Raw genomic sequence first — 15852 nt, forward strand, 5'->3', positions numbered from 1 at the left:
GCACTCTGACCATACATTTCCTTAGAATACTCGCCCTAATAAAAGGCATTGCATTAATGAACCATAAATACAAGTTCAAACGGCATTAACATTCAAACACAAAATTACCCTTTCTGCAGACAATGCCCTTACCCAAATCATAAAGTGGTCCCAAGTATAAAATTCACATGAAAACATGTTGCCCTTGACCCCAAACAATATGTCCTGGGTGTCAGGTTATAGGAATTCCTCACCCCTGGTAAAGACGCCCTTACTGTTACACTACACTAGCCAATACATGACAATAAATCCTCAGTACTTTGCAGGAAGGCCAGCAGTACAGAGGAAGTAAACAAGGCACACCTACAGCCATTAGTGAAAGTTGATTTAAGAGCCGGTGAGCTAAAGGAAGAAAAAATTACATTCATTTCAAGCACAGGCAACCCCAGACAGGAATTACGCTGTGCTGTGGGAAGTGGCTGCTCTGGGAAGAATGGTCTCGCAGAATGCAGGGGGGGGGTTGCAGATTTGAGCCCCCAAAGGCAAGAAATGCACAGCTGAAATGCAGGCAGCCTATTGTAAAGCCCCACCCTAGCTTCCCATAGACAGGCAGCAGGAAAGGAAAACCAATATATCTTTTCAGTGTACTGATTCACACAATCCATTTACTTCGGAGTGTTCAAAGTAAAGATGTTCCTTTTTTCTCCTTGTTCGGTACCATGTGTGCAGACAATTTTTTTTTACAACCATTTGTTTTTCTAGTCCTAAATCATCAAATGTGACAAGATAAGTTTTACAGAGGAGTTTGTTAAAACACGAGCACTCCTAAAGATGAGTACAAAACTAAGAACAAGCCTCTGCTCCTACTATTAGGCTCAAGCGGCACAGGAAAGATAACAGAGAATCTTTTGGAGCCTCCAAAAAAATAAAAAACAAGCAGCAAAGTAGTAGGGATTTGGGAGACGGGTGAAATCATCTCATCTTGAAGTCCGAGAAAGAAAATTTAAGCGATTTGAAAAGGAGGATCAAACAGGAAAGATAAGCCACTTGGAAGCAATGATATTTCAAGGACACTGAAAGAAACAAATGAAAAGCAATGGGTGGGCTGTAAGCCAGCAAAGCATATACAAATTGTCTCAAAGACAGTGCAAGCGCTGTTGAGGCTTTGCCTAAAAGAACGTTTCCCTAGTCAGTCTGCCAGTACAGCCGTACATTTTGATGGTATTGGACAACACCATACTTCGAGGGCAACTCTTTGTGCCTTGTCAGAGCACGTTCCACAACTAGGGACTCTGCTCATTCCAGCACATCATCAAATACTGGCTCACGCCTCATTCTCCAGTCTAGTCAGCCTCAAACTTGTTTTTCAATTCTTTACTTTTTAACCCCTTCCATGCTCATGACGAGCTCAGCTCGTCATGCAGTACACTGGTCGTGTGCTCATGACGAGCTGAGCTCGTCATGAACAATGGGATTTGAAAAATTTCAGCATCCATGTAGAATTACCTCAGCATTGATGTGGTTAAGTTTAAGTTTATTTGGACCGAAGGTCCTCAAACATTTTCACAAATACATTAAAAAATACATCTTGAATCTCATCATTATAAAAACACCAAAACGATCACATTATACACATCTTCCCTTTCAGCTTAGCCCATAACCGTATGCATCAGATTGTATTACATTTAATTTCTAAAACCATTTAACACCATCGCTGCTAATGGTTTTCCCCTCCTGTGCTGATGCATGTGTAATCCCATTGTTCATGACTAGCTCAGCTCGTCATCAGCACAGCTCAACCGTGCCTCATGACGAGCTGAGCTCTTCCTGAGCATCGAAGGGGTTAAAAATACTTTAACCCTTTGCATACATTTCCCAATGGCAACGGCTATGTCTTAATGGCTCAATTCTGTTACAAGGATTACTGCCTGGCCCCTATCTTTAATATCATACTTCTTAAAAATTGCCCGTAAAAACTGTATTCAAATATCTAGAAGCTTCTGACAGTCCATTAATATATGTAAAATGCCACATGAAGTGCCCAAAGTGCAGGTGCATTTTCCCTTATTATCGATCATAGATCATTTCACCCCATTGTTTGCATAGCAGGGGTTCATCCCAATTCTTAACCTTAATAATTCTCTTCGTAAATGCCTGTCGCGTAACCTATCGACATAAGGAAGCATTGTTTGTTTTTCCACGCGGTAGCCTTAAAATATACTGATATTTTATAGTCTTGATCCTGTGCCTGTAAGATTTCTTTCCCTTGCACTCTAAGTTCCCTTTTGTCCATTTTAATCAGTTAAGTTTTGGGGCACAATGTAACCTTCATCAGACAACATGCCTTTGTAATAGTAGCTCTAATTTCTTTTGCCCAAAAAAAATTGCGCTTCTCAATGTAGTTTTTTCACCATTGTGATATTTTAAAATCCTCTCCTGTTCCTAAACGGTGCCAAAACGAAGTAGGGACGTACAAGCTAAAATGTCCCATGAGGTAATTCCCAATTCAAGTCTCACTGCCTGAACCATTGCAGGCTTAGGCAATGAGAATACATTTCTCATTTGCCCGCCTCAGCATCCCAACCATATTTGCCACTCAGGTAAAGTAATTATGCACCATACAAAAACTGAGGGGGTACCACATAGCTGAGTAAGCTTTTAAATCAGATCTATCGGACATCGCGCAATAAGCTGTATTACATTTTTTCCGATGCTGATGATCTCTGCTTTAGTGCATCTAGGTGGGTATGCCATTTTAATCTTCTTTCAAACCACATTCCCAGGTGTCTATATTCTGCACACTTTTCCAGCTTCTCAGCACCCAGAAACCAAGTGAACCCAATTTTCTTTCGGCCAAAACCTAGGATCTTTGTCTTGCTCATGTTGACAACAAGTTTTTTTCAAGCGACAGAGGTCATTGAACCTACTTAACTTCCTTTGCAGTCCAATTTCAGTTAGATCCATAATTACTAGGTCGTCCACATATAATAGACATGGATATGCTTTCCATCTTGTTTGGGGCTTGCCCCTTTTACACTACCTAAAATTGACGGCAAACCTGCTAAGAACAGGGTGAACAGCATAGGGGCCAATACGCACCCCTGCCGCAGCCCATTTCCAATCTCAATGTTTCCAAATAGGCTTCCCTCTGTATCTAAAATTACCTGGGCCCAGTTGTTTGTATGGAGAGATTGTATCAGTCCTAGCAAATCCTTAAGGAAGGATACCATATCCGGTTAAAGTCTCCCACAGCAGCTCCCGGTCCACTGAGTCCACAACTGCGCGGAAGTCCACGAAGCAACAGAACATACTACCCCTCTGCTCAATCGACTTCGGCGCAATGGACCAGAGAGCAAAGCAGTGGCCGACCATAGAATGATCCGCTTTAAAACACCCCACCCCCCCCTGTTCAGGGGGTACAATCTGATTTTCTTCAGCCCAATCCCTGAGCAATTCCAATATTACTTTCGCAAAGACTTTTTCCCCTATATCCAGGAGATTTATTAACCTGTAGTTCTTTGGCGCTTATAAATCACCCTTCTAACTGATTGGTCTTATAATGGCTCCTCTCCAGTTTTCTGGTACAATCCCTGACTCTAGGATCCCCATAAACATCTTTGCGAAAAACTCTGCCCACCACTTAGGTCTTGTTTTTATTAGGTCTAGCTGGTGATGCAGCGCGAAAGCGGTGTCGCCAGCGAGATCTATTGTTGTCGTCTTGCCTGCCAAGTGGTACAGACTGGGGCACGCGCCGATTGGTATCTGTGGACGCGCTTCTAAAGAGACGCACTTGCGCAGATACGCTCCCATGGCGGCATGCCGAGATAATTACTTTCTGTTTTGTGAGTGTGCGTCTCACTGGCGCCATGTGGTAGAAGCTTCATTTGACATTCATTTTTGGGTTTGTGCTTATTCTGCTGCTGCTCGTACGCTATATGTGGGCGGGAGGGTGACCTTCAAATATTTAACTCACGCCATCGCTCTCTTACCTGGCCTACCCGACAGAGGTACCAATTAAGTAAAGATCGAAAGTTAAAGCCACTGACTTGTGAGACATTGTCGTGCACTATATACATTGTACCGCCAGTCTATTCTCAGTGCCACGTCCAGGTCACCAAAGCAACCTCTTGATGTGCAAAAAAAAATAAAGAACCTATGCGGTTGCTTCCGCCATTACACCATTCACCCGTTATTACCGCCGTGTTTACTAGATTAGTTTCGGCCAAAAAAATAAAGCCCACCCGGTAACATTTGTAGATCGTATATCATAACTATTTTGCTCCTGTGTGTCTTTTGCCCGCAAACAGCCTCCAGCCTCCGATACCACCGTGCCTTAGTGTCTTTTGCTTACAAACATCATCTAATCACACCCCCCCCCCCCCCCCCCCCCCACACACACACACACACCCCCACCGGGCTCTTTTGTCTCTGCGCTGGTGTTGTCTCCTCCGCGGGGCTCTCCCTCAGGCATGGGAGCCCCGCGTCATCACTGCTCCTCTTGGCCACGCACTCTTCGGGCGCGGCCTTCCCGCCGAAGTCTCACCCCACGACAGCCTTGTTGATCGTAGCTTCTTGTTGAATTCAGTCTGAGCGGCACATAGTTCAGAACAGTGCTCATTGGTGCACGTGAGCAGTGCAAGTGTTCTCATCATGGCGTTGTCTGTAAGTGCTGGTACAGGCTTACATGATAACACGCTTCTGAAGTTTTTCTCCGTCTGGCCTATGCAGTTCACTATCTGCCTAACATATTATCTAGCTCTGCCGGCAACAACTTATCGCTGCTCAAGCGATGTGGCATAGCTGACGTTGAGCAATGTCTGCTGGTTTTCGGGTCACGAAACGGCCATCTTGAGTTGAGGATGCCATCAAATGGGGAACGCTTTTTTATAGACTCCGTTGTGTGATTGCTTGGGGAGATCCGACATCGTTCAAGCGCATATCCTACGTAGTCTCAGGGTCCAATGGGAGTGCATCTCTCTCTGGACTCGATAAAGTGTTTTGTGTTTGAGGCATCCAATAGCTGCTGTCGGCGGTTTGGACCGCTCCACAGTGGACGTGCACAGTGTGGAAGCATTAGGCACAGCAGCTGTGAACATGGAGGAGGTAAGGGTTCTTACAAACCATCACATCGTTTTCTCTTAGGCCAGTGAGTCCCAACAGCCCCCCCTTCCCACACAGCAACCCATGCACCCTCCACACCACCTTTACACCCAACCCAGATATCTTGTAGAGATCTACCTAAACAGCCCACAACAGTGTTTTGAAACCATTTAGCACCCAACGCAGCTACCCCCAAAGACACCACCTGCTAATCAATGGAGACCAGCCAGTGCATTAATTTATCACCAATCTACTTTACAGAGACCACCTCGAATATACTCTACATCGCTAGTAAAAGAGAAACCCACGCCTTTCTCGCATATTGTCACTGTCTGCCCAGATTCCTCTACAGATCACCCAAAATATACAGAAGGCCCTTCTGATCTCTACTAGCGTCCAATGCAGCCTTCATTAACCACTTTCACGCATTTACTAGGAACTCGGTGGATATTACAACAAGCATTTGCAATGCAATAGGTCTCGCATTTGCGAGAGTTTAAGCTATTGGCATTGTAAATGACAATGCCTTTCATTTATGTTTTAAAAAGCAACACGTAAATAAAAGGCATTGCCATTTACAATGCGAATATCTCAAACTCTCACAACTGCGAGACCTATTGCATTGTAAATGCTTGTTATCACTGCTGGCAGATTATCTGGGCCTGCAGCACGAGTAAGGTTCAAACTTGTTATAATTTTCATAATGTGGCTGGAGGTAAAGTATTCTTTTATATCATCCCTCACTCGTAACCATACTATTGTGCTTGGCTTCTCTTGTATTGGCCATTTCCCATATATTTCTCCCAAGTAGCCCACCCAATCGACTTCAGAGACCGTACAATTTAGGGATTCTATTTTCCTACCAGCGCTATCTTGGGCCAACTTCCAAAACCCTTTCACATCTTTGGATTCAATTACAGCCAACATGTTTGCCCAGCAAATATCTTTCTAGGTTCTTTTTTGTTCCTAGTTAATGATTTATATTTTATCCTTAGCTTCTGGAGGGTCAATGATACTTCCACATTATATCTTGCCCTCAGTCTTCTCTCGCTTTGCCTGACAAGTGCCTTGGCTACACAACATTCCTCGTCGAACCAGGGACACTCCTTTTTAGGTCAAAGCCTAGCGTAAGACTGCGCAGTCTCGCTGGCGAGATTTAGTGATATTGGGTAGCTTTGACTAGCAAGCTTTAAGCCCCGCCCCTCTTTCCCATTGGCCAGCGTCACCGTTTATGCTAAAAGGTGGCTGGCCATTGGTAAAGAGCTTGTGGTGACGTACGTTTTTACTCTCTTTCTTCCGTCCCACTTGTCTGGCTCCCCTGACTTCCTGCTGGCGTAAAAAGGTTGTTATTTTCTTTATGGGTCAAAACAGATGGCAAAACACACAAGATGATGGACGGAATGATGCACAATGGCAAAACATTCACGCCCAGTCACAGATCTGGGTTTAATCCATCGGTATTTTGCTCACCAAGCCACCCCAGTTCAGACTTGGCCATATGCAAATCAGTTTTGTCCCTGTGCCTCATAGGAACAGTTCAGATCAGAACTGCCAAGCCATGTCTTCCCTGGACCGGAATCAAGCATCCTAGGACTGGTTTCTGGCTATCAGCTGTCTTCAGCCAGGATAGCTTGACTCCAGTGGCTTAATGAGCACGGGACCCACGTCTGGGCATATCCTTCCCACATAGGGTGAACAGCAAAACACACAAGATGATGGACGGAATGATGCACAATGGCAAAACATTCACCCCCAGTCACAGATCTGGGTTTAATCCATCGTTATTTTGCTCACCAAGCTACCCCAGTTCAGACTTGGCCATATGCAAATCAGTCTTAACCCTGTGCCTCATGGGCATGTGTGTTTTGATCAAAACAGATGGCCCCATAAAGAAGATAATAAACCTTTTTTAGGCCAGCATGAAGTCCGGCCGAGCCCGTCCAAGTGGGACGGCAGAAATAGAGAAAACTCAGCGTCGTGGCGAGCGCTTGTTACGCTGGATATGCTCTCCAGGCTGAGATAGTCAAACAAAGTGCTTCACTGTTTTCAAACTCTCGGCGGTCTTTTCTTCTCAAGGAAAAAATACAACTATTCGGTTCCAACACTCTGCAGCTCCCGCGCTTTGCATTCACAGGGGCGGTGGAGAGCAGGCGCCTTTGTCTGCTCCAGGAATGAGCCGCACAAGCTGCGAATCCAGCGACAGCCAACAATGTGACTGGTAAATAATGCAATCAGCTAAGGGTGTCATTGTACAGGAGAAGCACTTAGTGAAGGGAGGGGCAGTCAGAGCAGCAGAGAGGCAGAAATGTGTTAGGAAGCGAGGAGGGACAGAGCGCCCGACTGAGGTACCACTAAGAGCTATGTGTGTCTCGGTAGTGGAACAGAGTTTTAGAGGTTTGAGGTGTATTGGCAGAGCGCTGTGCGCGCCCCTATGATAAAAGAGCAGGGCAAGGGACTGAACATGATTGCAGAGTTGTGAAGGTCTTGTTTCTTAAATAGCAGGGGTGTTTCAGTACATTACTGAGGAAAAAAGGTAAAAGTGCCTATTGTTTATTTCTACAGGTCAGGACTGGGGTGCACCATCGGTCCTCTGAGTGTGTGCTAGTAATGTAATAGCGAGGGATCGCTGCGAAATAGGGTTGAGGTCCTCTTTGTCCAAACGGCAAGCGAGGCTGCAGTGTACAATTACAGCGCTTGTATCTGGAGGTCGTGGCTCTATGGCTCGGGTTGTGAGAGCTCCTCTGCCCTCCAGTTATGGCCTTCTTTAACTTTCCGCTGCAAGCCGGGGAGGGGGTATATTTTATGATTGCATTAGGGCCCATGCCATGCACCCTTGCTGCGCCACTGTCCTATTGATGTGCATTGGCAGAGCTGTGCGTGCATCCCGGTGCTGTTATAAGGAGATGGTAAGAGACCGGTTTGAGGTGCAGGGTTACAGAGCTCCGAGTGAGGCAACCTGGGAGAGCTATTGCATGTGGGACCTCTGGCATGCAAATGAGGACTGAGATGCACCGTCACCATCATTTGCATATTCAAGCAAAGAAAGAGCAGGGTGCGTCGTGGACCTTGATTGAGATACATTAGCAGGGCTGTTCCATGACCCAGTAATGGATGAACAGGTGCCCTGCATACTAAGATTGAGATGCACTGGCAGAGCTGTATGCGTGCTCAGCAATGAAAGAACGCAGTACGCTCCAGACGCTGGAAGAGGTGAACTGATTTAGTCCTTCGGCCGATCTAGCAATAAAAGAATGGGGTGCGCCCCAGACGTGGGATGATGTGCACTGACGCAGCTGTTTGGGTGATCTAGCGATGAAAGAGGTGTTGGCACTTGCGGATAATGATTGAGATGCACTGGCAGAGCTGCTTGCACAGTTCACTAATGAGAGAGCAATAACCTTGATAGAGCTGCGCTGGCAGAGCTGCGCGCATGTTGTGTTATTGGAGTAAATGAATGGGCTACAGTCAGGGATTGAGGTGCACCGGCAGAGCTTGTGTGCTCTGAATGAACCTGCAGATTCCACTCTGACGTATCGGCGTGCACGCGCCAAGACCAAGGACTAACAGGCGTTTAGTTCCAGACAGTCCTCTTGATGAACAGACCGCACATCAAGAGAACGTGTTTGATATATATCTATATCTATACTACTATTATAAAGAGAGAACACGCACCTTTGAGCCAGGTAAACTCTGGAACCACAGCGCCAATCCACACACCCGATACATTGTAGAAATTGTCAGGGTGTACAGATGGACATAGGCTATAAAAAAAAAACGTACATTTAAAAATATAACTTTAAAAAAAAATAGTGCCCTGGAAGTAGCGCCGGCCGCGATGCTGCTCTGGCCGTGACGTAGCGCTGGCCGCGACGTGCGTGATGACGAGAAGGAGAGACATGGAGCTGCAGTGAAGTGAGCGCGGGCGCGTCATGGCGAAGAGGAGCGGCGGTGAAGTGAAGATCGCAGTAAGGAGCGGCAGCTCAGGTAAAGTAAATGCTCATTGAAATCGAGGCGGGAGGGGGCGGGAGGCAGGAGCGGTTGTGCACAGAGGAACAGGCGGGAGGGAGTGGGGGCGGGAAGGAGTCGGGACGGGAGGAGGGCGGGAGCGGGTGTACTGCCCCCAGCCCCTTTCTGCCCCAGGCAACGCTGGGGCGGGCTGCTAGTATATATATATTTTGCTCCGACACAGTTATTATCAGCCTTTGAAGCACGAATGTGAAAACTCAGTGAGCAAATTGAGATAATGGTAAAAATCAACATTGGGGCTGCACGTCTTCCAAAACATATGTTTCCAAGGAAAACGACTTAATAAGAATTAGTGAGGACTGTGCCAGGGGCGTAACAATAACCCTCGCAGGGAAAGGGGGGTGTCGAGCTCCAGGGGCCCCCTGACACTGAGTACCAGTGGCAGGCATCAGGCCTAATAGGCTAAGAGCTCCTAACTGGATGTGGAGCGCGGGCCCTCCCTCTATGTACTTTGGCGGGGGGGGGGTCACACAGTTTTTGTTACGCCGCTGGACCATGCCACGTGAATCGTACCTCTTCTGTCTATAGCTTTGGCCTATTTGACCTGTGCAATGACTGTATGGTCTGAGTCCTGGGCATCTATGGTCTGTATCGCCTGAGTAATGACGTGTGATACCTGTGTGGAAGTGGTTGGTATCTGTCCTTAGCCTGTATAGTCTGTAGCACCTGGTGATGACGTGTGATACTTGTAAGGTTTCAGACCTGAGTCTGCGTGGTCTGGTAGCGCCTGAGCCATGGCATTTCTGTTTACAGTCTTAGCAAGTGGTATCTTTGTAGTCTGTGGGAGTTATACTCCTGTCTTTGGCTCTACCTGTTACAAATAAGTATTCTGAGCCTGTATAGGCTCTATGAAGATTAGGGATAGCTCTGCTGTCTGTGTGCTTGTTGTAGCTGAACTCCAAGCTACGAACTCAAAGTTTTAAAGTAAGAAAACTGATTCTATTCAATTTTTTTACATAGTTAAAGTCTATGTACGTGGTCTACATAGTGGGCGTGATAGTATAATTTGTGGAGATATATGATAATTTTCGAAGTCTGGAGTGTTAAGAGCTCAGTTGAGGACAATGAAGTGGCTGATTTAAGCATTCTGCTCCAACATTCCAAGGTTTATCTTTGTTTCTTCCTTTTTAATAACATTCTACCCTTTGCTGATGGAATGTGATGATAGTCTTTGGGGCCTTCTGTCTTGGCTATACTGGTTGTTAAAGGCCTTCTCCCTCGTTATAGGCCCCTGCCTGTATAGGCCTATAAATCTGTTCAGAGCCTTCAACTACCGGAAAAGGCAGGGATTAGGCTATGTTAATAAGTCATGCATTGAAAAAGGGACATTGTCCAGGTATAATGCTAAAGTACTCAGTATATGCATTTAGAGAGAAATGTGAGTTGAGTTTTCATGATCTTACACATTATATTTTTATTTTACAGGTACCTTTATTATTGGCAAGAGACGATGAATACAGTAGAGCAGCTACTTGCAAAGTCATTCCGTGCACTGAGTCATGAAAACAAACTAATTATAAAACGATTAGGACCTGACCAGCCAGACATACAACTAGAACAATCTGCCATAGACAGAGGGAAGATATGCAAACGTACATTCTCAAAAACCTGGTACACAAAAGTTGATTGGCTTACAGGAAGTACTTCAAAAAATGCTTTGTTCTGCTTTCCCTGCTTGCTGTTTGGTGGTGACTTTAATTGGGCAAGAAAAGGAGTGACAGACTTAAAGCATTTGGCAATTATTATAAGGAAGCATGCACACTTGAAACGTCATATAGAAAACCTGACCAGACTGGGAATGTTGGGCGATGCAACCATTGAAGCCCACGTAAGCGACACATACCGAAGAGCAATATTGAAACACAATGAAGCAGTTGATAAAAATAGACGCATATTGTCAACATTAATTGATTGTATTCGTTTCTGTGGTGCTTTCGAACTTGTGTTTCGAGGGCATGATGAATCTGAAAGCTCCTCAAATCCTGGTATGATAGATTTAAGTGCAAGCTTAGACCATGAAATGGAAGAATGTTTAGCAAATGTTGCAGTGTTAAAAGGCACCGCTAAAACCATACAAAACGAACTTCTTGAATGTATGCTACAGATTATAAGAAGCTACATTGTCCAGCAGTTAAAAACCACAGACTTTGTGGCTATTCAGGTTGATGACACCACTGATGTAGCCAATAAAACACGGGTCGCATTAATCTTTCGGTATATTGAAAATGACAAAGTAGTAGAGAGATTCTACAGTTTTATACATTTAGGAGACTCTATTGCAGAAACTGTTGCTACATCTATGCTCACTCAACTGGACTTGATTTTTCCAGAGCACTCTGAAAAGCAAAAACTAATTGCACAAAGCTACGATGGTGCTTCCGTTACAAGTGGAATTTTTGATGGAATACAGAAAAAAATTCAAGCTGTCTACCCTAATGCTCATTGTGTACACTGTTACGCCCACCAACTACATCTAATTGTACAACAAGTAGTAGGCAAGTTCTGTGAGGCATACATTTTCTTTATGGATGTAGCCAGCATTGCAGCTTTCTTCTCAGGTTCATCCAAAAGAACCAAAATACTTCAGGACATTGTGGAGAGTAGGGTTCCAAACGGATCTGCACCTTGTTTGAACTTTCCCATGCTCACAGTCAACCTAATATATGAATATAGGGTTGATCTTGAGAAATGTTTCAATACCATTGAAGCCAGTGGCGACTTTGAATACCAAAGTCGAAGTGAGGCCCGTGGCTTTGGTAGAACACTACAAGACAGGGAGTTCCAGTTCTTTCTGTTTTTGTTTCATGAAATAATGTCTCTTCTTTACAAATTCCATAACCAGCTACTAAAACATAATATAGAGGCTGTATTTATACAAAGGGCTACAAATCAGTTTGTCACCGAAATGATCAAAGTTAGAGAAGGAATTGACAGTTTAGACAGCAGACTGCCAAAAGATTCTATTTTTTCAAATCATAGAAAAAACATCAGCAGACTGGTTGGAAATGCAAAGCAAATATGTGACATTATTGTTAAGCATGCAACGGAACGTTTTTTTTTTACAAAGCACTTGATCAGTGCCACATTACTACATAGTGGCCTGTTTGCACTTTATGATATTTCTTTCCCTGAGCAAGCACTGTGTGACGCTGTGGAAACTTATCCTATGCTCAACAAAGCGGATCTAAGAACAGAGTTAACTGTACTATATGGAATGCATGTCTATCGGCAGTCTAATGGTATTGTTTCTTTGCTGGCTTTAATTCAAAAACTCAATATGGAAAACTCCCTTCCAGAGACGATGACTTTACTAAAAATACTCCTAACTACTCCCATGACAACAACTGAGTCAGAACGATGTTTTCCAGCTTTGAAAAGAATCCAGACATTCTTGAGGAGCACCATAATAGAAGAAAGACTAAATGCTTTTGCAATGCTATCTATAGAGAGAGACCTTGTTAAGCGAATTCCAGATTTTAATATTCAAGTAATTGAGAAGTTTGCAGCTATTCAAGACCGACGTGCTGATTTCATCTACAAGAAGTGAACAAAAAGTGTTAATCTTAACATTTCTATAATGCTGGCAGTTTGTGACCTGCTCTGTTGTACAGATATTGGAGTCTGTGAAGTCATTGATGTATGCCAGGCTGCAATCTGTCTCTTTTGCAAAATGGATGCTCTGAAACTCAGTACTGAACATGTGAGACATTACATATTCCATATATTTGTTTTAGCAGCACCTATCTCATTATATTGTGTAGGTTGATACTGCTGTCTATGCAATTGCTATCTGGTCCAAAAAACCTGTTTCATTTTTGATTACTTTGTTCTGCTAGTTTGTTGTTGGATGTAATGGCACTCATATTTATAACATGTGTTGCTCCCAACTCGTGAATATAATGCAAAGTAAGATTCATTAAGATGTATCACTCCAGAGAGGAATGTGCTAATTAGAAGATTAATATGTGTATGTACTTGTGTAGCTGGAATCTGCCCACAAATGCAGGAAAGTTTTGGTCAGGGTCAAAGAAAGCAAACTATACAGTCAACTACAGACGGGACTGGTAACTGGTTAGTGTTTTGTTGCTTTATTGTGATGTGGTGTTATTTTAAGCAGTGTGTCTTCAAATCTTCCCTACACTGCAGCAGGTAGTATTGGATGAGATGTTATTTGATACATGGATTTTGTGCCTGGGCGCATAGTTGGAAAATGTCTGGGCCCTTATTTTTTTTCTTTTGTACCCTTCATCTGCAATGATGATGTCCTGGCTGTAGGAATGTGAGAGCTAGCAGAGGAGTGCCTCGGGTCATGTGGCTTTGCTGGCCCACTAAATCATTAATGTTCGTAATAATGTACCTGGTTTTGATGTAGTGCACTGAGGTGAGCTAATGGAGTTCTAGCAAATTGGAGGGGTGGGTGTTAATGTGATCAGGCTTCTTCACCTCTTGCATATATCACTTTAAGTGCCTTGCAGGGCACCCTTTAAGGTTTGTCTTGGAGGTATGTCCAGTCCTGAAAATCTCAGTAGCTTGTAATTACTTAGTAGATTTAATTTGCAAATTATTCAATAAAAAAAATCTTTGAAGTAATAATAATTGTTATCTCAAAGCCAATTTGAGGTTTTCCGGGTATAGAACGAAGCAGCTATGTCCATATTATATTAAATGCCTTTACTGATGTCATTACTAGGCTGGGAGAAGAAAATGTCCAACACGTTCTTATAAAGAGATCGGAGGCTCCCACCATGCGCTATATATATAGCGCATATATATAGCCATGCTTGTCACATTGCACAGTTTGCACGCCACAGTAATTGTTGAGCAGTTGAAATTCAGTAAGCTATAGAGCGTTGTCAAGTCTACACGTTCAAAGTGCTTTTATAAACCTTGCTTAATCAAATGTTCTTTATTATGCACCTTATGCCCACTTCTTTATCAAAATCTTCTTGTGGGAAGGCCCTACCCCCACCAAACTCCCCTTATGTCTGCTGGGCTGGCTTGTTTGTTTGGGATGCAACACCCAGATGTCGTCAGCCACCACAGGGCTAACTACATTAGGGAAATACTATTTGGGGTTAGAATGATGGGCCGAAGCTGGAGGTAATCTGTAACAAACTGATTACTTTGAATGTGTGATCATGCTTCCTATGCTCCAGACGGAATGTTTTGGTTGCCTGTGTATTTGATGCGGTTTGTGAGGCTATGTTTGTCTATCCTGGCTTGGGGAGGAGATTTGGGTATTTGTTTATATGGCAGGGCCACAGTCTGTGATCCTTCCTGGAGACAAACTACATCAGATTCAGAAAAAAACACCAAAACATAATTAATCGCCTACAGGTGAACTGTGCACCGCAGCTAAAGAACACTTCACACACTGGATTCTAACTACCCCCTCTCTCCCTACTCAACTGCAAACTGACCTAATGCCAGCTTTCACAACAATGTGAAGTAATCCACAGCACAGAGCTCTAGAAAATGTTATATAATGTGCCTACCTTTGTACAGTGTAAACCAGGGGTGTGGTTAATAAAAGATCTGCTTGTCCATGGGGAAGGTGGCTTCATGCGCTCTATAAATGCTACTTCATTCATTATTTGCTGTGTCAGGGTGTATGTTTATTCTTGTTAATCAAATACTCAAGTGTAGCATTTAGATATGGTAGTAATCCAGGTTCCAGTAAAGGTTAAGGTAAATGCCCCACCGGGAGCAGCTGCTGTAGTGTTCAGCCTCTAAGGTAAATGACAGTACACTTAAAGATACACAGATAGAACTAAGGATGACATCATAGAGACAGGCTGAGCAGCAGAGTACAAGATACTAAGAAAGGACAAGAAAGAGAGAAGAGCAGGTAGAATCAGGATACAACACACCTTCCCCCTTTAAACGAAAAGTGAAAGAAGATAAAACAGAGAGCAGAAGAGTAGAATAAAATAACAATATAAAAACGCACAAAATAAACACCCTCTTCAGAATGGTGGAGAGAAGAGGTAAGTGCGAGGGTACCAACATTGTACCAACAACATGAGCTAACAAGAATAAAAGTGGTTATGATAAACCACATGACAAAATCAACATTAGATGAAAATGGAACTGAAAGCCTCAATGAAAATTTGAGCAATAAAGGTTCGGTAGCATCAATCATAAATGAAATCTGAACACCTCTATAAAACATAAAGCACCGAAGTGGTTCAGCATACATAAGAACCAACTGAATTGAGCCCTAGACTCATCAGCCGAAATAATAAATAGAACTGTGAATCTCAATACAAATAGAACACCTCTAGCAAAGTAGAGCACCAAAGTGGTTCACAAAATGTAAACATAAATATAACTGAGCACATCTACGACTCCTCAAACACGGAGCATGAAAATTTAATATTAACACTTCTAACAAAATAGAGTTAAGCATAGATAACACTGAGCACCTCAACATAAGTTGAGCAAATAAATTGCTCAGTAGCAATACAAATTAAAACTGAGCATCGTTATGGCTCATCAAAAACACTGAGCCCTTTATGGCCCATCACCAATAAACATAATGAGAATGGAGCACCTCAATAGATATTGAGCAAAGAAATGGCTCCAACAAACTTAGCAGAATTAAAATTCCTACAACTAACCTCCAGAAGAAACAAATGGAAATTAACTCCTCAAATACCGACCATTGTGCCTTCCTAGGCCAGGCCGCCCCCACGCTCCTCCTGCTGCTCGTACCTGCCTCCTGTGAGCTTCCGCCGCTGCCTCCTG

The 15852-nt window shown here is 43.7% G+C and overlaps 1 protein-coding gene across 1 annotated transcript; it reads left to right on the plus strand.

Moving 5' to 3' along the window:
- Window positions 1-9276: 9276 nt before the first annotated feature.
- Window positions 9277-13701, plus strand: LOC147733400 (zinc finger MYM-type protein 1-like). Its single transcript, XM_086958021.1, has 2 exons — window positions 9277-10029; window positions 10531-13701. The coding sequence occupies exon 2, from the start codon at window positions 10556-10558 to the stop codon at window positions 12650-12652; it is 2097 nt and encodes a 698-aa protein (XP_086814147.1). The 5' UTR covers window positions 9277-10029; window positions 10531-10555; the 3' UTR covers window positions 12653-13701.
- Window positions 13702-15852: the final 2151 nt, after the last annotated feature.

This window comes from Lissotriton vulgaris, chromosome 2_1 (genome assembly GCF_964263255.1).
Source record: "Lissotriton vulgaris chromosome 2_1, aLisVul1.2, whole genome shotgun sequence".
NCBI lineage: Eukaryota > Metazoa > Chordata > Amphibia > Caudata > Salamandridae > Lissotriton > Lissotriton vulgaris.